Below are 23,468 nucleotides of genomic sequence, written 5' to 3'. Positions count from 1 at the left end.
AGCCTAAGAGCCGGCGTTGTCTGTAGACACCTCCAAGGTCATGTGGCTGGCATGACTGTGTGGATCGCATTACCTTCTCACCAGAGTGGAACCTATTGATCTACTCACATTTGCATGTTTTCAAACTGCTAGGTTGGCAGAAGTGAGCTCCCACTGTCAGCCCCAGCTTCTGCCAATCTAGCAGTTCGAAAACATGCAAATGTGAGTAGATCAAGAGCGGGAAGGTAACAGCGCTCCATGCAGTCATGCTGGCCACATGACCTTGGAGGTGTCTACACACAATGCAGGCTCTTCGGCTTAGAAATGGAGATGAGCAGCACGCCCCAGAGTCGGACACAACTAGACTCAATATCAGGGGAAACCTTTACCTTTACTATACAGTAAGTTCTGCTATTGTCATCAGCCCAGTTAGTTAACAGAGGAATACTATTTGCAGCACATGAACTCCCAATTGACTATTGTGCCAATTCACCATCTAAAACGGGTGTCTCTCTGCAATTCAGTTGTTAAAATCAGCAACCCCACCTCCCCGCGTATTGAGCCGGTGGCACAATGGTTTAATATGATACATAAAAATGTCTGTCAGACTATCAGCTCCTATACAGGAGTATAACAAAGCTATCACTCCTTGTGTCACATTAAAATCTAGGCAATCTCTTTTTCTTAACTGTTCCATGTTTACTGGGGGCAGGGCCAATCTTCTCATTTGTCATGGAGCAAGAGTGGGAGGCAGTTTGTAGAAGGGAGGAAGATCAATGATTTTATGTCCATGAGAGGTTTCACCATACAACCCCATGCCCTCACTGAATCCTGAGAAGATGGCTTCACCTGCTTGTTTCCTCCTCAGCAGGCAGTTTTCCTAATCCAGTTGGATTGCTCCTACTACAGCTATTGCTTATATCAGGTGGGGGGGAAGTGATAAGGAAAAGGCAATATTCAAGCAGAGTGATGCTTTCAAACTAGGTGCACCCACAGGACCAATCCTGTAACCACTGTCTGGGCCAGGGAGGCTTTGCTCACCATGAAAGGGAGATAGATGGCCCTCTGGTGACTGAAGATAACTTGTTTTTCCAACCATGTTCCTGTGCATCTTTTTTCAACTGGGAAGGTACTGGGGCATATGGAAGACTCCCCGGCTGGTGAGAAGATCTCCAAGAGGGGAAGAAGACAACAACCATGGTATCCATGCATCCCTCCCACCCTCTACCCACCCAAGATGAAAAGACTGAGCCTTCAGTTCTATTGTTGTTGTTCATTCGTTCAGTCGTTTCCGACTCTTCTGTGACCTCATGGACCAGCCCACGCCAGAGTTCCCTGTCAGCCGTCACCACCCCCAGCTCCTTCAAGGTCAATCCAGTCACTTCAAGGATGCCACCCATCCATCTTGCCCTTGGTCGGCCCCTATTCCTTTTTCCTTCCATTTTCCCCAGCATCATTGTCTTCTCTAAGCTTTCTTCTCATGATGTGGCCAAAGTACTTCACCTTTGCCTCTACTATCCTTCCCTCCAATGAGCAGTTGGGCTTTATTTCCTGAAGTATGGGCTGGTTGGATCTTCTTGCTGTCCAAGGCACTCTCAGCACTTTTCTCCAACATCACAGTTCAAAAGCATCTATCTTCCTTCGCTCAGTCTTCCTTATGGTCCAGCTCTCACATCCATAGATTACTATGGGAATACCATTGTTTTAACTATGCGGATCTTGGTTGCCAGTGTGATGTCTCTACTCTTCACTATTTTATCAAGATTGGACATTGCTCTCCTCCCAAGAAGTAAGCATCTCCTAATTTCCCGGCTGCAGTCTGCGTCTGGACCCCAGGAAAACCAAAATCAAGGATAATTTTGCCAGCAGCCTTAATACACACAGCATGGAGATTCAATGGTAGCCATAATAAACTGTCTTTAAGTAACACATGCTGCCATATCTCTATATACTAACCTGCATGATACAAACGCCTTGGAGAGCAGCCACTCGGCATGGTGTTAACTGGTTGCCGTTATTTCCAAGACCCAGTTGTCCATTGCCATTGTAGCCCCAGCCATATACCTTGGAGGAGGAAGAACAGTTAGTCTGATGCACTGTTTTCACAAGAGAAGCTCTTTTTGAGGAAAGTGAGTACCATTCCATAAAAACAATTCATAAATTACAGCTTTTACTTTAGGTGGGGCTGAAAATACTGTTTGTACCTAAAACAAAAAGAAATGCAAAGAGGAGGTATCTGGAGGTAAACATAATTTAGAGTTGTTAAACATTACCCTGCTAATACCTGTAAAGAACATGTTGTTGTTGTTTGAAGACAGCTTTAATTTATGGTGACACTATGAGACTGAGAGACCTCTAAGAGCCCAGCTCATCAAGTGCTCTGATCTTACAAGTTCAGGTTTATGGCTTCCTTGATTGATTGCTTCAATCTATCTATAATATGCTCTTTTTCTTTTCACACTTCCTTCAAATTTCCTGAGAGTTAGCACTTTTTTTCTAATGTGATATGCATTCTTATGATAAGCTCCAAATGTGAAGGCTTCAGCTTAGTCATTTAATCTTCTATAGTGTATTTAGACTTAATTTGATCTTTAGTCCATATGTTTGCAATTTTACTAGTCCATTATATCTGTAGAATTCTTCTCCTGCAACATGTTACAAATGAGTTGATTCTCTTCCTGTCAGTTCTCAGAGAATGGAAACGCTGTGCCATGATCTGGCCTTAAGGAGCTTTTCTAGCTACTGTTCCAAATCTCCTCCTGACCTCTTCAATTATAGTCGACATTTTTATTTGACAACTGGCCAATGATTTAAAAGATTCACAATAATCTTGATGTCTTCATCAGCCACCTTAAATCAGTTCGATCTTATGTGGCGATTATTATTATTTATTTATTTATTTAATTTATTTTGAAAATTTTATCCCACCCTTCTCAACCCCTGGGGGGACTCGGGGTGGCTTACAATTGGCAACAATTCAATGCCGCTTCATAAAATACAAATATCAAACATAACAATTAAAAACATGAGCATTAAAATAAAAATTAAACAGTATTCTTACGATCCATTTAGCTATTGCCAGTCTGGTGGCTATTTATCTAGCCATATACTAATGATTACTCCGCTTCACTTATACAATTCCACTGCCAAGCCATAGTCAAATATTATCCATAGTCCTTTAACCTGATTGCCTGAAGGACAGGTCCCACAACCACGATTTTACCTTCTTTCTGAGGGTGAGGAGGGGTGACGATGATCTAATTTCCCCGAGAAGGCCCTGTCCCTCGTCCCCGCCAAACGTGTTTGAGACAAAGATGGGGCCGAGAGCACAGTCTCCCCAGAGGATCTTAAGCTCTGAGGTGAGACGTACAAGGAGATACATTCGGACAGGTACACTGGACCGGAGACGTATAGGATTTTTTTTCTTAATATCCAGCTGCCTGTGTTTGCTATTTTCAGCTAATAATAAGGTGTCAGCGGTACATCTTATTGATGTTTCTTCCTCTAGTTTTCACACTCCTTCCTCTAATTCAAATCCTGCTAAGATACATTCTGTATTTACAATACAAACAAGAGTGATAAAATGTACCTTTGTCTGTCTCTCAGTAAAATGAAAGGAAAAAAATCTTAAGAATTGTCTCCCCTTCACCTAGCATAACCTTGTATGTCACTCAAGGTGTTCCTCAGCCCCGAGTACATTTTATGCCGGGAATGCAGAGGAAGAAAGGACAAGGTCACTCTCCCTGTCTCACTCTCCCATCATGCCACTAGAAGAACGCCAAAGAGATACCAAGATCTATATTTTCTTTCTAAGGGCCCCAGCATGCTCTCAGAAATATTTTCCAAACCCTTGAAGGTATATAATATTTATTAATAGAACATAAGCCATTGAAACTGAAATGGCCACAGTTGTACCATTTAAAACGACAGCCCCACAATTTAACTAGAGCACTTGTGTCAAACGTGTGGACCTCCAGGTGTTTTGAATTTCAGCTCCCAGAATTCCTGGCCACTGGGCAAGTTGGCTACAGCTTCTGGGAGTTGGAGGCCCAAAAACCTGGAGGGTCCCAAGTTTGACACCTCTGAACTAGAGTATCTGGTATGTCTTCTAAATATAGCTTTGTTCTGTAGTTTAGCATTTCTACAAGAAGCAGAGTCCAAAGCAAGAGAATCACAGAATACTTACCTCACCATTGTCTACTACAGCTACAGAGGAGGTCTGGCCACATGCAATGCTGACCACAATTTTAGTCTGTAAACAATTGGAAACTTTACGAGGAGTTGGTTGATTCGCTGTTGATCCAGACCCAACTTGGCCACAATTGTTATAGCCCCAAGCATATACCTTTACACAAAGAAAAAAAGTGAAAGAATATTATGGGGTTATATGAAAAATGTTCCTTCAGAAGCAAAATAAATAAATAACCCCAAGTTTCTAAAGTGTCTAAAAAAATCGTGCGGCATGGAAATGGTGTAACAAGTGAATGACCCACTTTAACTGGATGGCTATCAATGTACCTGGATTACAAAAGAGTGCAACATTAATATCGTATGTTTCATTTTTGTGACATAACAGCAGCCCGCTACAGGGATCTCATGATTTTTGACATCTTGACTTTCTACAACCCACTCTTTCAACCATTCTAAATTACTAATATGAACTTTATATCAACGCATGGTCCACTCTTTCGACCACACACTGAATTAATGAGTTCTGACTATCTATATAAATAAAAATGTAATGTCTGTTTGTGAGATTAACATAATTCAAAAACCACTGGACGAATTGACATGAAATGTGGACACAATACACCTAACAGTCCAACGAGTGTCCATCACCCATACACACACACACAAAACCCCAGCGTAACAGACTTAAAACCCCAACAATACACCATATATACATATACACATACACTCACATACATATGCACATGCACACATTCACACACACACACGTATATATATCCACAAACACACACATACACACATATACATAGATACATATACATACATACATACACACAAATGCATATAGACAAGCGCACACATATACACAATATGCATGTACACATATAACCACACAAAGACAGAAATATATACACAAAATATACACACACATATATACACCCACATATATATATACGCACACACACACACATATATATATATATATATATATATATATACACAAATATATACTCACACATACACACATACATACACACACAAAACACATATACACAGAGTGGGTCACAGCAACGCGTGGCAGGGGATACTATAATTTAACAGGGTGAAAAGAGTGGCTCAGAGGCAATAGGTGCTCATGGCTTGCGCATGAACCTGTTGAGGGTGTTAGCCACCTTCCAATGACTTCCTATTGTCAAGACGAAGTGCCTCCAAATCAGATATGGAAGAAGCGCCTGGACTGCAGTAGGAAAGTCCACCCAATTGTCTACTTCCCGGCTTAGCCCAAGAGGCTGAGGATATGGAAGGGAAGTGGTGACATCAAGGCAACAGAAGCAGACATATTAAAGGAGGGGGGGGGGAGAGTAAGCACCCCCTTCTGCAATCTCTTTTCATCTCTACCATACCTTGCCGTTTAGAGGCACAAACATATTCACGCACAAGGTGGACTCAACCCATCTCCTTTCCTGTAGTTTGAAGCCACTGTTCCATGTCCTAGTCTCCAGGGCAGCAGAAAACAAGCTTGTTGCTTCCTCCCTATGACTTCCCCTCACATATTTATACATGCCCATCATTCTTCTCTTCTGCAGCCTAAACATGTTCAAATCTTTAAGCTACTCCTCATAGGGCTTGTCCTCCAGAACCTTGATCATTTTAGTCACCCTCCTCTGGAATGTTGGATATAATGCTAAGAAGCATTATATCCAATATTCTCAAGTTTCAATTGTCAATCTCTAAAATTTTGCTTTATATAACATGTACAATTCCTTAGTACTAGAACAAACCAAATACAATATGTAATATGTTGCTGTTGCAAGATATTCAGACAGCAGCTTCTCTTGAAGTTAGGATGTAATTATTTTAAAATCAAATCAAATTCATGTCGCCTTCCAGCTAATTTTTAATCTACCCTTGACCTACACCTCTTTTAAATATTTACATGTAGCATGTAGCATATTTAAAAAGAGACTTGCATGGGCACAATGCTAGCGTGTTCCTTCTGTAAATGCAATAACTACATCATAAAGCATGTTATTTGCTAAGATAAGATTTCAAGCTGAAACACTAAAGAAATATAAGTTTGCAAGTCAATTAATGGCAGTTAATCAATCACAACTCAAGGACATTTAAACACGTAAGAAGAATACTTCTGAAAAGCAATTGTTTTAGCAACTAGTTGAAGAAAGACTACTTACATCACCGTCAGAGGACAGTGCTAAAGAATGATGGGATCCACAAGCCACTTCAATCACCTTTTTGATTAATAAATTGGTACAAACTTGAATAGGTGTGACACCCTGGTTGGTGGTCCCATTTCCAAGTTGACTATATCCGTTATGTCCCCAAGCATAAACCTCACCATCTATGGAAAATAAAGAACAAAATTCCTGCATAACACTATCAACATATTGTGATAATTAAGTGACATTTTCAATTCCAACTCAGAAAAACAGAAGGGAAAAATATGGGTTGCTTACCTGCAAACGTATTTCTTCCAGTGATAGTCTGTGAAATCCGCACTAATGGGTTTCTGTGCGCATGCGCAGAGATTTCGGAACATTCTAGATGCAAAGATTTTAGGCGGGAGTCCCGCCCACCCTCCCAATGGTATAAAAGGCAGTAGGCGGAGTTCCGCTTCAGTTCCTTGCCGCCAGACAGCAGCCAGGAAAAGAGGCATGACATAAGAGGGGAGGACGGGCGGGACGTGCGGATTTCACAGACTATCACTGGAAGAAATACGTTTACAGGTAAGCAACCCATATTTCTTCCTCGTGTAGTCTGTGAAATGCGCACTAATGGGTGACTGTAAAGCTACCAACCTGGAGGTGGGTCATGCCACACAGGAGAAAAGAACTGCTCTGCCGAAGGCTGCATCTCTCTTGGCGAGGATGTCGAGCTTGTAATGAGAGGCAAAGGTGGAAGGTGTCGTCCAAGTTGCTGCTCTGCAGATGTCGTGGACAGGAACACCGTGGAGAAAGGCTTGAGATGTTGAAAGTGACCTCGTAGAGTGGGCATGGATAGTTGAAGGAGGCTCTTTGTGCGCCAAACCATAAGCTAAGCGAATTGTGGATACTATCCATGATGATAGTCTTTGAGATGTTACTGGATCCCCCAAGGCATCTTTCCGGTATTTTAGGAAAAGTCTAGGAGATTTCCTATAGGAGGCTGTCCTGGATATATAGAAGGAGAGGGCTCTTTTGACATCCAACGCGTGGAGTGCAACTTCCAAAGGAGAGGAAGGGTTAGGAAAGAAAGCAGGGAGGGTGATGTCTTGGGACATGTGAAACTTGGAGACAACTTTGGGAAGGAAGGTAATGTCAGTCCGAAGGACTACTTTATCCTCATGGAACCTAATAAAGGGAGGATCTGAGCGAAGAGCAGCGAGCTCACTGGCCCTCCTTGCCGAGGTAATGGCCACTAGGAACGCCGTCTTCCAGGAAAGATGGGAGATGTCACAGGAGGCCATGGGCTCAAAGGGAGGTTTGGAGAGTTGAGACAATACAAGCTCAAGGCTCCAAGCCGGGGGTGGAGGGGAAACTGGGGGGTGAACATTTTTATAACCTTTAACAAATAACTGTATCAACGGATCTTGAAAAAGGGACGGTAGTCCTGATTTCCTCCGAAACCAGGAGAGTGCTGCGAGATAGCACTTAATTGAGGAGAGGGAAAAACCCCGTGAGGAGAGGTGAACTAGGAAATCTAATACAATATGTACTGGGGCTGAGTCAGGCTCAAAGCCCAAGGGGTGAGTGAAAGACTTGAATTTTGACCATTTATAGGTGTAAGCTCTTTTGGTGGAAGTCTTTTGGGCTGCCTGGATGATAAGTCGTGCAGCCTCGGAGAGATGGGTCATGGTGTGATCCTCCACGCCGTGAGGCGTAGAGTTGGGAGATCTGGATGGCAGATCAGTCCGTTTTGTATGGTGAGGAGATCCGGGCTGGATCGTAGGCGAAGGAACGTTCTTCGTGATGCGTGAAGGAGAGGGGCAAACCATGGTTGTCTGGGCCACCATGGGGTTATCAGGATACAATTGGCCTTGTCTGTGATGACCTTCGCCACTACTCTGGAGAGTAGAGGAAGGGGAGGAAAGATGTAGAGGAACCCCTGAGACCACTGAAAGAGAAAGGCGTCTCCTAAGCAACCTGGGAATACGTGAGGGTGGAGCCTCGCGCAAAAGAGTGTGCACTGTGTGTTGTCTGGGGAGGCAAACATATCTACTTGTGGTTGGCCCCAGTGACGGGTCAAGAGGTTGAACTCTCTGGGGTGCAAGTGCCACTCGTGGGTTGTGGTCGGAGTCCTGCTGAGGGAGTCCGCCAGGGTATTGTCTTTTCCCGGAAGGTGGATTGCAATGAGGAATATGTTCCTCCGAATGCACCATTCCCAGATCTCTGATGATATGGAGAGGAGTGTTGGGGAGTGGGTTCCCCCTTGTTTGTTGAGGTAAAATTTTACCGATGTGTTGTCTGTGACTACCTGGATGGTGCGGTTGGAGACTTGGTGAGCAAAGGCCCGGAGGGCCTTTCCCACTGCCAGTAGCTCCAGTGCGTTGATGTGGAGATTCTGTTCTGAGGGAGACCAGCGGCCGCTGATCGTCAAGTCTCGGAGGTGTGCTCCCCAGCCGAGGGAAGAGGCGTCTGTTGTGAGTGACAGAGACGGGTGTGGGGGTGTGAATGGGAGACCTGAGCACACATTGGATTCCTTTGTCCACCACAGGAGGGAGCTGAGGACGTGAGCGGGAGGTTGAAGAATCATGGATTGTGAGTCGTGAATGGGATCGAATACGCCCAGGAACCAGGACTGGAGTGGGCGGAGGCGAAGCCGGGCAAAGGGAGTCACACTTGTAGTGGACGCCATGTGGCCAAGGATAGATTGGATAGCCCATGCAGAGGACCGGCCTGAAGAAAGCAGGCTGTTGATGGCTTGGCAGAGATTGGAGAACCGGTCTTCTGGCAGGTAAGCCCGTTGGGATGTGGAGTCTATCAGGGCACCAATGAAATGGATGCGCTGGGTAGGTATGAGGTGGGATTTGTCGAAATTTACGACAAGTCCAAGTTCCTGTAAGAGACACAAGGTGAAGGAGATGTCAGAGAGGAGCTGGGAACGAGATTTCGCTGAAAAAAGCCAATCATCTATGTATGGAAAAACCGTTACGCCGTTCTGGCGTAGGTGAGCAGCTACTACTGACATGCATTTAGTGAAAACCCTTGGGGCAGAGGAAAGACCAAAGGGTAATACGGAGAAAGAAAATATGTGGTTGTCCAGTGCAAAGGAGAGGTATTTGCGATGGTTGTGTCTGATTGAGATGTGGAAGTATGCGTCAGTGAGGTCAACCTTGGCGAGCCATGCTCCCTTCGTGATGAAAGGAAGGATGTTGGCTAGTGTGACCATGCGAAATTTGCGAGGTGAAATAAATTTGTTAATGCCTCAGAGGTCTAAGATGGGGCGTTGACCTCCGTCCCTTTTATCTACTAGGAAGTAGCGAGAGAAAAAGCAAGTGTGAGCCAGGTCGGGATGTACAGGGGAAATCGCCCCTTTGTGTAGAAGAGAGGAGATCTCGTCCCAAAGCATGGGAGAGGATTGAGTTGGTAAAATTTTTCCCAGTGGAGGGAGAGAATGGAATTCAATGGCGTAACCTTCATCTACTATGCGGAGGACCCAGGTGTCATTGGTTATGGACTGCCAAGCAGGTAAGTATGGATGGAGTCTGTTGAGGTACAGTGGTGAGGTGGATGTGGTGTGTGTGGAGGGTGGGGAAGGGTCAGGTAGATGCAGTGGTGGGGATGGAGGGGGGATAAAAACGCCGTTTTTTGTTATCTGGTGGTTTAGTGCCCCGATACTGACCCTTAAAGGGAACAGGTGGCTTCCCGGTGGTGGCAGGAGATGAATGAGGACGTTGTTTCCCTCTGTAGGAGTGAGGGTTGTAACGGCCTCTGTGATAGGTGGGGTAATGATAATAATTGCCCCATCTCTGTCTCTGTTGATAAGGTTGTTGGTCATATTTAGTGACCGTTTGTTTCATCTCATGGGAGTGTTTTAACTGGGAATCTGTTTCTGGATTAAACAATCCTGTTTGATCCATAGGGAGATCTTCAATCAGCGTGGGAGGACTCAGGGGCTGCATGCCAGAGAGTTGCCGTCCCTTTTTCTTATTTTGCTTCTCCTTTGACTTGCTCTTATGAGCAGTTTGTTTGGAGACCCTGGGTCTTTTCGGCGGCGGTTCGTCCCCAAGGGGAGGAGTCCCGGCCGCAGGGTTTTCTTCCAGCTGCATGGAAGAGGAGCCCGGCCGCTCCCCGGAGAGGGGGGAGGGTGAGGGCTGCCGAGAGAGACTAAGCGCGGCTTGGCGAGTCTCTTCAGGGGCCAGTGCCTGCTCGTATAAAAGAGCTTTAAGACGGGAGTCCCTGCTCTTTTGGGCCCGAGATGTGAAGCCTCTGCAGATCTCACATGCAGAGCGATTATGGCCTTCCCCCAGGCACAAAAGACACTTATTGTGTCTATCGGCTTCTGGGAGATTAACTCCGCAAGCCGAACACTTTTTAAAAGATAAAGTCGACATGCTAGCCTGTCCGTAATCAGTCCGTTGTCGAGGGTAGGAGAATGGAGGATAGTCGAGAGGAGTCCGAGTCGATAACAAGGTAAGTGAACAGAGAGGAAAGTCCGAAATGCTTCTGCTGTCGCGCGGAAAGAAGAACTGAAGCGGAACTCCGCCTACTGCCTTTTATACCATTGGGAGGGTGGGCGGGACTCCCGCCTAAAATCTTTGCATCTAGAATGTTCCGAAATCTCTGCGCATGCGCACAGAAACCCATTAGTGCGCATTTCACAGACTACACGAGGAAGAAATATAAAACCCAAATACAAGTTACTGGATTTGAACTTACAATACTTCTGCCTACTCCCATAAGATAAAAGTAGTTTTTATTAGATGCAGAGAGCATTGGGACTGACATACATTAACTGGCAGAAAATGCACTTAGCAAAACACAAACAAGTAACTTACTACTAAACGTAACATATCTCTATAGTCCAAAGTTTCAAAACACTCCATACAAAATCCTTCAATATACATTGCAGGCTCAGCACAGATCGCCGACTGTCTTAAGTATTTGGAAACCATTTTGATGTCCCAAATATAAGCAATATAATGGGGCTAACACTGCTGAATCTTTGGCAGCCACTGAAAAGGTCCTGTGTCATGTAGCCGCCAAACACAATGATGAAGAACGGCCTCTCCTCCAGGTCTCAGGATCCAGACATGTTCATAAGGGACATGTAGGGTCTTATAGATCACAACCACTCTTTGAGGTCCCTTCCACACAGCTGTATAAAATCCACATTGAACTGGATTAAATAGCAGTGTGGACTCAGATAACCCAGTTCAAAGCAAATATTGTGGATTATCGGACTTGATATTTTGGGTTATATGGTTGTCTGGATGGGCCATGAATTGTGTTGGCAATTTTATTTATTTATTTATTTACAGTATTTATATTCCACCCTTCTCACCCCGCAGGGAACTCAGGGCGGATTACAATGTACACATACATGGCAAACATTCAATGCCATAGACACACAACACATATAGACAGACAGCCAGAGGCTATTTAATATTCCAATTTTCTGGCCACCAAGGGAGCTGTTGCTTCACCTTCCATCTGCGACCATCCGCATTCCCCACATGCTTTTGCTGGAGATATTTTTATGGCCTCGTAAATTTGTTAAATTAGCCTCCCCACACATAGGTGGTACCTAAATTTCCTACTTGACAGATGCAACTGTCTTTTGGGTTGCAAAAATCGACAACAAGCTACACAAATGGCCGGAAGCTCACTCTGACCCGAGCTGGCTTCAAACTCATGACCTTTCGGTCAGTAGTGATCTTAATGCAGCTGACACCCAGCCAGCTGTGCCACAATCCTGGTGCTGGCAGTGAACCAGCAGCTAATGAAGTTGTTGGAACAGAGGACTTAACACTCTGGTTTGCCTATCTTATCTTCGGCCACTTTTATACTGCCATATAATCCAGATTATCACATCAAATAATCCCCATTATCTACTTTGAACTGGATTATGAGTCCACACTGCCATATAATCAGATAGTCTGGATTTTATATGGCAATGTAGAAAAGGCCTTGGAAACTTAATTGGATATCTTATAACAGCTGAAGTTTCGAAACGCTCTTCAAAGGCAGCCCCACATAGAATATATTACAGTAATCCAAATGTAAATATTCGTGTCAATGGGAATAGAACAGAAAAAGTGCATGCACACATTTATTTTGAAGTTACAAGGCAGGATTGAACAAACATTTCTCTGTGGGAAGTGGCATTTTCTTTTGAGCTACATTTTGGGAGGCATTAGAAGTAGTGGGGCAGGGAAGTCTGTGGTAAATAGAGTAAGAACCATCTATACCAGGGATCCTCAAACTAAGACCCGGGGGCCAGATAGGGCCCTTCAAAGTCATTTACCCGACCTTCACTCAGGGTTAACCTAAGTCTGAAACAACTTGAAAGCACACAACAACAACAACAACAACAACAATCCTATCTAATCAGCCAAAAGCAGGCCCACACTTCCCATTGAAATACTAATAAGTTTATATTTGTTAAAATTGTTCTTCGTTTTAACTATTGTATTGTTTTTAAGTGTCTTTTGCACTACAAATAAGATATGTGAAGTGTGCATAGGAATTCTTTCTGATTTTTTTTTCCAAATTATAATCCTCCAGCAGTTTGAGAGACTGTGACCTGCCCCTCTATTTATAAAGTTTGAGGAATCCTGGTCTATACTGTCATATAAAATCCAGATTATTTGCTTTGAACTGGATTATATAACAGTGTATCCTCATATAATCTAGTTCAAAGCAGATTGGACACCTGAAATTAGGCAGAAAGCTACAAAAGATCAGGTGTACATACGACTCTGGGTTTAGCGTAAGAGGCTAGCAATGCCCTTTTCTGTTCTTCAGGGTTGTGTTTGTATCAAGCAAAAAAATTTGTAATGAACCCTTCCTTATGTTTATTAGTGCTCAAGAACAAAAGATTGCCTACCTTCTGTGCTGAGCACCACATGAGGCCCACTTCCATAACTCAGACTGCGAATCCGCTTTCCAGATAAACTTTCAAGCTTCTTTGGTACAATAGTGCTTTGGTTATCTCCAGTTCCTAGGCAATTGCTACAGTTTAGCCCAAATACAAAAACCTGAAAGGAAGCCAACATCATAATAATTTTATTTATTTATGACAGTGACCATCAAGATGAAAGTCAATCATCTTCTGTTAAAGACTGTGCATGGATATGTGTGCACATACAAAAGAAAGAGAAAAATAAATAAATTTAGAAAATAAATAGGATGTTTAGTTTTCAATTACAGCTTCCTTTTGAGTGCAGACTTAACACGTCAGGCATAACATGGAAAAAGTGTTCAATAGCTAGGCCCTACTTCACCTTCCTCTCTAGAAAGGTGGGTCTTTAAACGAAGTGTTTTATAATGTTTAAAGCTTGACTCCGATCCATATTGCTGAAATTGCTAGCTCAAGAAGTTGCTGATCTGCTAAACTGCAGCTATTGCTATTGCTGCTGTTTTACATCTTCAAATGCTTTTTCCTCTTTGAAATTACCCCAACACCAATTGGGTACTTGTGCTGACAGGAGAAACAAGCAGTCAATTAATAGCAGTGTCTGACTTTTGAGATCTCAAACAGTTTGGAGAAAATGGTCATGTTATTTATGTATTCGCTATTAATTATTTTTATAGTTTGCTTATTTTGTATTGTTATGCATGTTGTATCTATAAGCCCCGCTGGCACAGCAGGTTAAACCGCTGAGCTGCTGAACTTGCTAACCGAAAGGTTGGCAGTTTGAATCCAGGGAGTGGGGTGAGCTCGCGCTGTCAGCCTCAGCTTCTGCCAACCTAGCAGTTCAAAAACATGCAAATCAATCAATTGAGTAGATCAATAGGTACCACTTCTGTGGGAAAGTAACAGAGCTCCATGCAGTCATGATACAAAATAAATAACCCACAAACTAGTTAAAGATCTCACATTTCTTTCCTGTTCTTTTACCATCTCCCTAATATAATCATTTCTCATTTTTATAAATATTTGTATACTGTTTGAAACATAAGTTTTCCCTATTTTATGCTTAGTATTTTTTCTGCCTTATTGTGATTCCTTCTCAGAAAATTGTATGGACTTACAGCCCAATCCTAAAGGATCTAGGAACACAGTTTATGAGCCTCCAGATGTTTTATATCTCAACTCTCTTCATGTCAAACTGTAAAGAATTAGAGGTGGTAAAGCTTCACACGTCTGGAAGGTAAGAGGTTTACAACTGATTTTAATGGCATTAATGGGATTGAATATTCACAGCAATATAGTTCTAGGTGTCTGTTCAGAAGTTCATCCCATTGAATTCAGTGGGACTAAAGGTGTACAACTTAAATTTTAGTTGTTGAGTAAATCGTGTTCATGTGTACAGAAAGAAATAAGTAGTTAATTCTGTAATGGTGTTAGAGAGGATACAATGGTCCAACATAAAAGATTTATAGACAGAGTTTTTTCATTATGCTTTAAGAGGAATTTAGCTGAATATCAATTTCTAGAACTAATTTCATAATTTTATTAACACCTCCAATATACACATGATCTATGTTACTATGTTACTTCTGCTTTATGGGCAGGACAATCTTTTTCATTAAGACAGTTCAACTACTAAAACACACTGGTATGGTTGTCTCAGATTCTTACCTCATCATCGTGGGTAATATATATAGCTTCATTGGCAGAAGTTCCAAAGACACATGCTTTCCGGATAGTTGATATTTCTTGAGGTGAAAGCAGTGTAAATATTGGCCACTTTCCTACATCCATCTTGACACTTGCTGATCTTCATAACAGACTTCAATGTGCTGGTGTTGCTTCGACCATTTGAAATACATTCATTGAATCATCTGAAATAAAAAAGTTGTTGTCAGCTGGTTAATGAGATATGAAAACCCTTAAGATATCAGGGACATTTTATCTGAGACAACCAAGGACTTCAGTACAAGTATGGGGCTATGCTAAGAGGAGAGAAGAAGATTTTTAATTTTTCGAATCAGTAAGTTACAATTTAAATGAGCTCCAACCAAGATCAGCAGAATCAAACAGGGTTCATCTGGCTAGAAGTCAGAATATGCAGGACAAAACAATACGCATTAATTCCATAAATACAATGGTATAAGATGAATTACAAATGATATGTTTTATCTTACTTAAGCATCTAAAAGTTTAGGTTTGATAATAAAGTTCTGCATCTATTTCTACTACTACCACCACCCAATAGTTATTGTTTTTTGCACTGTCTGCGGAAATGTTTGAAGGAAGAAAACACATGGCTTCTAATCTTGCACAGATGTTTTGCCTTTGACACTGGTTATGTTCTATTCATTTTTTCAGTTGGGTGGAAGGATGGAGGTCATACAGTGCAGGATTCTGTGATAATCCCCTTAATGTGGCTGGATAACAACATACTCAGATCTAGACTTCACCGCTCTACAAATGTGAAATGAACTACTATGGTAGAAGCCCTTAAACTAATCAATTATGAAGTATTGTTGAAGACTATATGGATTTTCCAAAAGGTGCAATACATCCTCTTGTCAAGGTCCCAGACGTGATCTGGCTGGTGGTACCACTTATTGTACTGGCCAGTCTAGATCAGGGGATCCTCAAACTTTTTAAACAGAGGGCCAGGTCACAGTCCCTCGAACTGTTGGAGGGCCAGATTATAATTTGAAAAAAAATATGAATGAATTCATATGCACACTGCACATATCTTATTTGTAGTGCAAAAAAACCACTTTAAAATAATACAATAATTAAAATAAAGAACAATTTTAACAAATATAAATTTATTAGTATTTCAATGGGAAGTGTGGACCTGCTTTTGGCTGATGAGATAGGATTGTTGTTGTTGTTATGTGCTTTCAAGTCCTTTCAGACTTAAGTTCACCCTGAGTGAGGGCCAGGTAAATGACCTTGGAGGGCGATATCCAGCCCCCGGGCCTTAGTTTGAGGACCCCTGGTCTAGATAAACCCAGCACATATCTGAATTGAGCATGAGGAAACCAACGGGAAGGGATGTAGAATTCAGGTGGACACAGACAATACAGCCCTTTAAGCTTTTTACACAGAACACCCTTCCCTGTTTTTCTTATTTCTCATTAGGCCATCTAATCTTATACCTTGAGCTGACTTTCCTAAATGTTCTCCCTTTTACTCACTATAATTATGTTTCCTGTTAAAGTGAAAGCACACCAAACCCGGTGTTTTGGCCCAGAAGTTCCTAGCACGAGCATAAGACTGTAGTTATTTTCTACCCCAGCCTCATTTAAGCAGGCCTAAACCATTTTCTTCTCATGCCCCTGAAATATTCTACAGTATTTGACTCAGAAGCCCCAAAAACGCCGTAGTCACCTTGCCTCTAGGATTCGGTTGAAAAGCTACTCTTGCCATCATCTTGTTACTGAACATTTAGAGAGCAGTGGTTCCCAACCTGTGGGTCCCCAGGTGTTTTGCCCTACAACTTCCAAAAATCCCAGTCTCTTTATCTGCTGTTAGGATTTCTGGGAGTTGAAGGCCAAAACATCTGGGGACCCACAGGTTGAGAACCATTGATTTAAAGTCTAGTTCTGGAAGAATCTGTCTTTTTTCCCCTACAGTTCAATCTTTTTCCAAAATATTATCCATGTGTAATAATATATGTAATAATATATGTGTAATAATATAAAGCGCCTTCCTTTCAACTGTACACTGAGACTCCTCCCTCCCGTCAGTCCTGAATGAAACACTGGCAACATTAGTGAGAAAACCATCTTTGTGGGGCCAGTTGCTTTTAATGTCCTATCTTTCAATCTAAATGTGCTTTCAGAGCCTCTACATTTCCCCACAACATTGGCACCACCTAAAGCAGGGGTCCTCAAACTAAGGCCCAGGGGGGCCAGATACGGCCCTCCAAGGTCATTTACCCAGCCCTCACTCAGGGTCAAGGTCACAGTCCCTAAGTCTGAAATGACTTGAAAGCACACAACAACAACAACAACAACAATCCTATCTCATCAGCCAAAAGCAGGCTGACACTTCCCATTGAAATACTAATAAGTTTATATTTGTTAAAATTGTTCTTCCTTTTAATTATTGTATTGCTTTAAAGTGTTTTTGCACTACAAATAAGATATGTGCAGTGTGCATAGGAATTCATTCATTTTTTTTCAAATTATAATCCAGCCCTCCAACAGTTTGAGGGACTGTGACCTGGCCCTGCTTAAAATGTTTGAGGACCCCTGGTTTAAAGCATCTGTCCTGAGTCTATCCCAGTTCCCTTGACCGGATATATAACCTCTGCAGCCTTGTACCTGCAGGAAATTCATCACACAGTTTGCATGCCTGTCACCAATGCAGCTGTTTATGTCTGATTAAATATATCTCAATTTACAAAGAACTTTCAGGGTAAAATAAAATAAAAAAAACAGTGAATTAAGCTATTGCCTTAATTACCTACCACAACCAAGCTAGAAGTTCAACCTTTGGGGGGAAATTATTATTTATATTAACAAAAACCTTTGATAGTTACAGAAAAATGTTAAGTCATGGCTTGCAAGCAAGCAGAATTGTTTGTAACATAACGTCTGGATAGTTACATAATACAGATGCAATTATCTGAGAGGTAGGTCTATCAAAGAGCTTTGGATGGAATGGATATTGTAGTACTATTGAACATTTCAATAATCCTTTTGTGGGACATGGCTTACTGAAAATACAACTGTGTACATATGGTAGTTTGAATCCACCCTATCTCCTGCCAACCTAGCAGTTTGAAAACATGCAAATGTGAGTAGATCAATAAGTACCACCTCAGTGGGAAAAGGCAAAAAAAAAAAAAAAAAAAACGCTCAAAGCAGTCATGCCAGCCACGTGACCAGGAGGTGTCTATGGCTAATGCAGGCTTCTTGGCTTGGAAATGGAGAAAGAGCACCTCTTCCAGAGCCGGAGATGAGCACCGCCTCTAGTACCGGAAATATATTTATTTTTCATTGTAACAAGGCATTGAATGTTTGCCTGTGTTTGTTTATCTGCTGTAATCCGCTCTGAGTTCCCTTGAGGAGAAGGGCGGAATATAAACAAAGTGTTGTTGTTGTTTTTGCCAAAATATAGAATGATAGAATTTGAAATGAAAGAAGAACAAGTTATAATCCTGGGCATAATGGAATAATTGTGGAAACTGATGGACTTAGTAGAAATTGAAACATTGTCTGATTTAATTAACTCTTGGTCTGTGACCAAAACAATAAAATTCATTCAATCATTCCAATTTAATTAGAGAAAGGTCATTAGCAACATTTCTCAAAATGTGGAAAGTTCTTGTAGACGTTTTTGCAAAACAAAAAAAAAGGAGGGGGAAGATATAAGGAAAATTAGTTGTTAATGTTTAGTTTTCATGATTAGAAATAAGACTACTGAATAGAGCAAGGCCTTGGTATTAGCTGGCATTCAGTTCCCATGGATACCAAAATCTGTCAATGCTAGAGCACCATTATATTCAATGCCGTAGTAAAATGGTGTCAGTTATGTAAAAGTGCAAAACCAAGGTTGTTTTTTTTTTTTTTTTTTTTTTTTGCATTTCGGATATATTTAATATATTGAACCCATGGAGACAGAAGGTCAACTGTATGTTGTAATTTTGAAGAGAGAGGTAAAAATATCAATACACATATATTGTACAACCACAGAAAGGAAGATCAGAAGTCATTTGTCTTTTCCTTTTTTCTTTAATTTGATCTGTATTTTTAATTTTAATTTCCTTGGATTTTAGTTATCTATATTTTTCTTCTTTCTTTTATTTAATTCTTTAAATCCTTATTATATTTTTAAATACAATTTTAAATACTGTACTATTTTGAAGGAAATGAACTCTTTGACTATCACAGAAAACATATGACTTTCAGGCACGCAGAAAAATGTTATCATGCCATCACATGCAATTAACCCAGAGGTGGGTGTGTCAAGGAATATTTTAACAGCAATAGCCACTGATATAACGAGCAGCCTGCACAGGGTTTATAATCCCCATCAATTTCTTTGTTAATAATAGAAATAATTCCCATCAATTCCTTTATTAGTAATAGGAGCCAGCATGGTATAGTTGTTAAAGCATTAGATTACTAGAGATCACACCCCTACTTAGCTATGGAGATCTACTGGGTGGTCCTGGGCAAGTCACTCTCTCTTGGCCTCAGAGGAAGGCAAAAGCAACCTCTTTCTGATCAAACCATCCCAATAAAATGAGGTGAAAAGTACATCCTATTTTAAATGCAATTTTAATTGCATTTTATTTTTATTGCATTTTAATTTTTACACCCATGATGCAAATATTTAATTTGGTTTTTTATTTTATATTTTTATAGTTGCCTTGTTTTTTCCCATTCTATTGTATTGTGTCATGCCAATATTAGCTACTTTGAGTCCCTATGGGAAGGAAGGTGGGATGCAAATAAAGTAAATCCTCTTCCCCACTCCTCCTTCCCCCTCGGGTATCCATTAGTTGGGAAGGACATGAGGGCACACAACAACATATAACTGTTTACGACTACAACAGTGGGTACTAATGAGCACATATTCTTCAGAGGAGAGGCAAAATAAGGGAGACTCACGCAATGTTCTTTCCTGAATGCTTGAAACTCTACAGAGGCCCAAACACCTAGCTTCTCAGCACATTCCCACGCCAATAATGCAGAAGGAGAGCTTGCACTCAACCTGTAAGCATATTAACCTTGAGGCCCCTTTGATCCCTTCCTTGCCATTAGGATGCCAAGGTCTGAGAGAACAACCAAGAAAACACACAACAGGAATGGAGATCTCTCCTTTCACAGCTTTGTACCTTCTTGAAACTGGAATCCCTGCCCAGTGAGCTGTACATTTGTGCACACAAATGAAACAAACCCTGTTTCTGTTGAAAGGAAGCTTGCTTGAGAAAAGAAACAGGCGCATGAGAAGGTAGGCCTGGCTTGGGCATGTGAATCAGTGAGCCTAGGACAGTCCTGTAGGGACCCTCCTCTCAGCCTGTTGCTGCTGCTGCATTTATTTATTCCTCCTTCGAATAAAAGAGCTCCATTCAAGCCCTGGTTGAGATGCCCAAAAATAATTTGCACTGGAATGCGAACTCTTTATCTCCTTCATTCTAGACAGAAGTATACTTGACATACTTTCCCCTGTGACAGATTATTATTATTATTATTATTATTATTATTATAGCAAAGCCTAGAGAAGACAATTATGCTGGGGAATGGGGAAGGTAAAATGAAGAGGGGCCGACCAAGGGCAAGATGGATGGATGGCATCCTTGAAGTGACTGAACTGACCTTGAAGGAACTGGGGGTGGTGACGGCCGACAGGGAACTCTGGCGTGGGCTGGTCCATAAGGTCACGAAGAGTCGGAGACGACTGAACAAATGAACAACAACAACATAGTTATTTATACCCCTTTTTATCTCCCCTGAGGGGGGACTCAAAGTGGCTTAAGAAAAAGAAGAACTTTGGGTTGTTGTAGGTTTTTCCGGGCTATATGGCCATGTTCTAGAGGCATTTTCTCCTGATGTTTCGCCCGCATCTATGGCAAGCATCCTCAGAGGTAGTGAGGTCTGTTGGAACTAGGAAAAAGGGTTTATATATCTGTGGAATGACCAGGGTGCGACAAAGGACTTTTGTCTGCTGGAGCTAGGTGTGAACGTTTCAACTGACCACCTTGATTAGCATTTAATGGCTTGGAAGTGCCTGGGGGGAATCTTTTGTTGAGAGTGATTTGATGTGCCTGATTGTTTACTCTCTGTTGTTTTGCTGTTGTAATTTTTGAGTTTTTTAATACTGGTAGCCAGATTTTGTTCATTTTCATGGTCTCCTCCTTTCTGTTGGAATTGTCCACATGCTTGTGGATTTCAATGGCTTCTCTGTGTAGTCTGACATGGTGGTTGTTGGTGTGGTCCAGCATTTCTGTGTTCTCAAATAATACGCTGTGTCCAGGTTGGTTCATCAGGTGCTCTGCTATGGCTGACTTCTCCTACAGACCCACCAAGAAAATCCAACAAATGCTCCGTTCAGCAAAGGGCAAGAGGGATCCTCTCACTTCTGCAGGAGTCTACCATGTGCCATGCAGCTGTGGACAAGTCTACATTGGGACCACCAAACGCAGCATTGCCCAAACACGAATCAAGGAACATGAAAGGCACTGCAGACTACTTCAACCAGAGAAGTCAGCCATAGCAGAGCACCTGATGAACCAGCCTGGACACAGCATATTATTTGAGAACACAGAAATGCTGGACCACTCTCACAACCACCATGTCAGACTACACAGAGAAGCCACTGAAATCCACAAGCATGTGGACAATTTCAACAGAAAGGAGGAGACCATGAAAATGAACAAAATCTGGCTACCAGTATTAAACATAAATCTAAAATTAGAACAGCACAACAGAGAGGAAACAAACAAGGACACCTAATCACCTCTCAACAAAAGATTGCTCCAGGCACTGCCAGGCAATCAAATGCTAATCAAGGTGGTCAGTTGAAACATTCACACCTAGCCCCAGCAGACAAAAGTCCTTTGTCTCACCCTGATTATTCCACAGATATATAAACCCTTTTTCCTAGTTCCAACAGACCTCACTACCTCTGAGGATGCTTGCCATAGATGCAGGCGAAACTTCAGGAGAGAATGCCTCTAGAACATGGCCATATAGCCCGGAAAAACCTACAACAACCCAAAGTTCTTCTTAAGCCACATTGAGTCCCCCTCAGGGGAGATAAAAAGGGGTATAAATAACTATAATGATAATAATAATAATCTGTCACGGGGGGAAGTATGTCAAGTATACTTCTGTCTAGAATGAAGGAGACAAAGAGTTCGCATTCCAGTGCAAATTATTTTTGGGCATCTCAACCAGGGCTTGAATAGAGCTCTCTTATTCAAAGGAGGAATAAATAAATGCAGCAGCAGCAACAGGCTGACAGGAGGGTCCCAGGCTGACTGATTCACAAGCCATGCCCAAGCCAGGCCTACCTTCTCATGCACCACTGCACTCCAGGCCTCAACCATCTCCACAAACGCACGCAGACATGCGGGCACTCCCGCATTCCCTTGTGCAGAGGCTTCTTTGGGCTGCAAGGCAGGGACAAACCCCGCAAGAGGAGAAGGGAAGGGACTCACCCCCTTCACCCGCGTCTTCTTTCTCTTCCTCAGAGGAAGCGCCACAGCATCGCCTTCAAGAAGGTAGGACCCAACCTCCTCTGGGCGCAGGCGCAGTAAGGACAGCCTCCTTAAGCCCTCACCCCGCGAGGCGCGTGCTGGCCGCGCTCTTCTCGGATTGGCTGGGGCGCGCGGGAGGGAGGGCTTCTTGCTCCCTCTAAAATGTAGCCTAGAGCACCTAGGTTAGGCACGGGCAAACCACCGCCCTCCAGGTGTTTTGGACTTCCAATCTCACAATTCTTTTATTATTATGCTAGCTTGGGTTGTTTAAACAGGCATTGGGTTGTTGTAGGTTTTTCCGGGCTATAGGGCCATGTTCTGGAGGCAATTTTTCTCCTGACGTTTCTCCTGCATCTATGGCAAGCATCCTCAGAGGTAGTAAGGTCTGTTGGAAGTAGGAAAAATGGGTTTATATATCTGTGGAATGACCAGGGTGAGACAAAGGACTTTTGTCTGCTGGGGCTAGGTGTGAATGTTTCAGCTGATCACCTTGATTAGCATTCAATGGCTTGGAAGTGCCTGGGGGGAATCTCTTGTTGAGAGTGATTTTATGTGCCTGTTTGTTTCCCCTCTGTTGTTTTGCTGGCACATAAAATCACTCTCAACAAGAGATTCCCCCCAGGCACTCTCAAGCCATTGAATGCTAAACGTTTGATCAGTGAGAAGCAAGTGGAAGAAGATCACACAACTTATGGCAATGAATTGACCTGGACTGGTTTTTGGATTTTGATTTTAATAGATGTGTCTTAATTAATTACTGGAGGGGAGGTACCGGAAGACCCCTGCCCAGGAGAGACTATGCCCGTGTGAGTCTGGCTACATCGAAACAACTGAACATGTGCTCCTCCAATGTGTGTTCTAACTTCTATAGAGACATTAGAGCTAGTTACACCTCCCTGTTGCTCTCGGACTCTTGCTCTGCGACAACCTACAGTGTTGCCAAGTTCTGTGCAGCAGCAATTAACATTAGACGGCTGATGACAGACTCCACCAGGCAACCTCCTGCCGGGAATATAGTTAG

The 23,468-nt window shown here is 42.4% G+C and overlaps 1 protein-coding gene across 1 annotated transcript in view; it reads right to left on the bottom strand.

The window, feature by feature from the left end:
* Positions 1 to 22,520, bottom strand: part of RCBTB1 (RCC1 and BTB domain containing protein 1) — a 43,260-nt gene extending 20,740 nt beyond the window's left edge. Inside the window, exons 1-6 of the mRNA XM_060785022.2 lie at positions 22,409 to 22,520; positions 14,914 to 15,116; positions 13,216 to 13,366; positions 6,363 to 6,529; positions 4,166 to 4,324; positions 1,936 to 2,043 (exon numbers count right to left, since the gene is read on the bottom strand). Coding sequence (XP_060641005.1) covers positions 1,936 to 2,043; positions 4,166 to 4,324; positions 6,363 to 6,529; positions 13,216 to 13,366; positions 14,914 to 15,036 — 708 coding nt within the window. The 5' untranslated portion in view covers positions 15,037 to 15,116; positions 22,409 to 22,520. The remainder of the gene's footprint in view (positions 1 to 1,935; positions 2,044 to 4,165; positions 4,325 to 6,362; positions 6,530 to 13,215; positions 13,367 to 14,913; positions 15,117 to 22,408) is intronic.
* Positions 22,521 to 23,468: the final 948 nt, after the last annotated feature.

Source organism: Anolis sagrei, chromosome 1 (genome assembly GCF_037176765.1).
Source record: "Anolis sagrei isolate rAnoSag1 chromosome 1, rAnoSag1.mat, whole genome shotgun sequence".
Taxonomy (NCBI): domain Eukaryota; kingdom Metazoa; phylum Chordata; class Lepidosauria; order Squamata; family Dactyloidae; genus Anolis; species Anolis sagrei.
Note: the sequence above shows the minus strand (reverse complement) of the source record. Positions and strands in the feature narration are given on the sequence as shown.